General features: G+C 43.0%; 1 protein-coding gene across 1 annotated transcript in view; it reads left to right on the top strand.

Annotated features, from left to right (window-relative positions):
- The window catches only part of LOC119594793 (hemicentin-1-like), a gene marked incomplete at its 3' end in the record, with an annotated part of 75,652 nt that overhangs the window by 52,073 nt on the left and 22,502 nt on the right, over positions 1-1,077 (top strand). The window contains exons 7-8 of the mRNA XM_037943882.1: positions 237-374; positions 877-1,061. Coding sequence (XP_037799810.1) covers positions 237-374; positions 877-1,061 — 323 coding nt within the window. The remainder of the gene's footprint in view (positions 1-236; positions 375-876; positions 1,062-1,077) is intronic.

Genomic DNA, 1,077 nt, shown 5'->3' with positions numbered 1-1,077 from the left:
CGTGAGTGTATGTGTGTCTTTGCATGTATCCATACACCGCAACAGCTCAAAAATCGATAGAAACAACAGCAATAATTTTTTTTTCATTGAAAATTAACCACTATTACCACTCCCTCCCGCTCAACACAAAACTCTGTCCCTCATTCCCTCAACCGCAAACCAACACCCACAGTGCCCCTCAACCGCAAACCAACACCCACAGTGCCTCTCAACCGCGCCCTCATTACCTCCTGCAGGTCGCTACAACATCTCCGTCGGCAGCGAGAGCGAGTACACGGTGCGGGCGACGGGTCTCTCCTCGCTCAATTTCGAACACGGTTTCTCCCTCAAACCCACCACCAACTTCAAGGAGACGTATCACAGGCCGGTGAAAGGTGAGGGCGACGGTGACGAAGGAGATACTGATGTTTATATTATGGAATGTGTTTTTTTTGTACGTGTTTTTAAGTATCACGTTTAAATTATGGAATGTGTTTTTCGTACGTGTTTTGAAGTATTAAGTTTATATTATGGAATGTGTTTTTTTGTACGTGGTTTTAGAAATAGGTGTTTGTGTATTATGAAATTTTTTTTTTTTTGGTGTTTATATGTTATAAAGTGTATTTGTTGATATATTTTAGAAAAAAATATATATGTTAATTAATTTATTTACTTATATATAAACTGACACGGAAAGATGGTCTTCCTGATTCTATTTTAATAAATTATTATCGGTATAGAAATGAAAAAAAAAATGAAAAAATGAGAAAGAGGGATTATATAGATGCGTTTTTACAGACGTCCATAACCCTAAAACAATATAACCTTATTTAAACCCCAAATACTTCAAAAAACTTATGTATAAATATCTTCCCCTTCGTCTTCCTCCTCCGTCAGGCGGTATCTCGTACGTCGTCGTCCGGCCGCATGACGTCACGGAGTTCGGCGACATCTACCGGCTGCAGCTGGTGTCCCTGGACGGCAAAGTGCTCGAGGACATGCCCCTCACGCGCCTCCCGGGGTCGGGGCCGGTGTTCAACGGCACGGCCTTCCCCGCGCCGGACGTCCCCTTCAACATCAAGGTGGATAACGAGCGCC

Source organism: Penaeus monodon, chromosome 34 (genome assembly GCF_015228065.2).
Source record: "Penaeus monodon isolate SGIC_2016 chromosome 34, NSTDA_Pmon_1, whole genome shotgun sequence".
Taxonomy (NCBI): domain Eukaryota; kingdom Metazoa; phylum Arthropoda; class Malacostraca; order Decapoda; family Penaeidae; genus Penaeus; species Penaeus monodon.
This window is presented reverse-complemented; position numbering and strand designations above follow the sequence as displayed.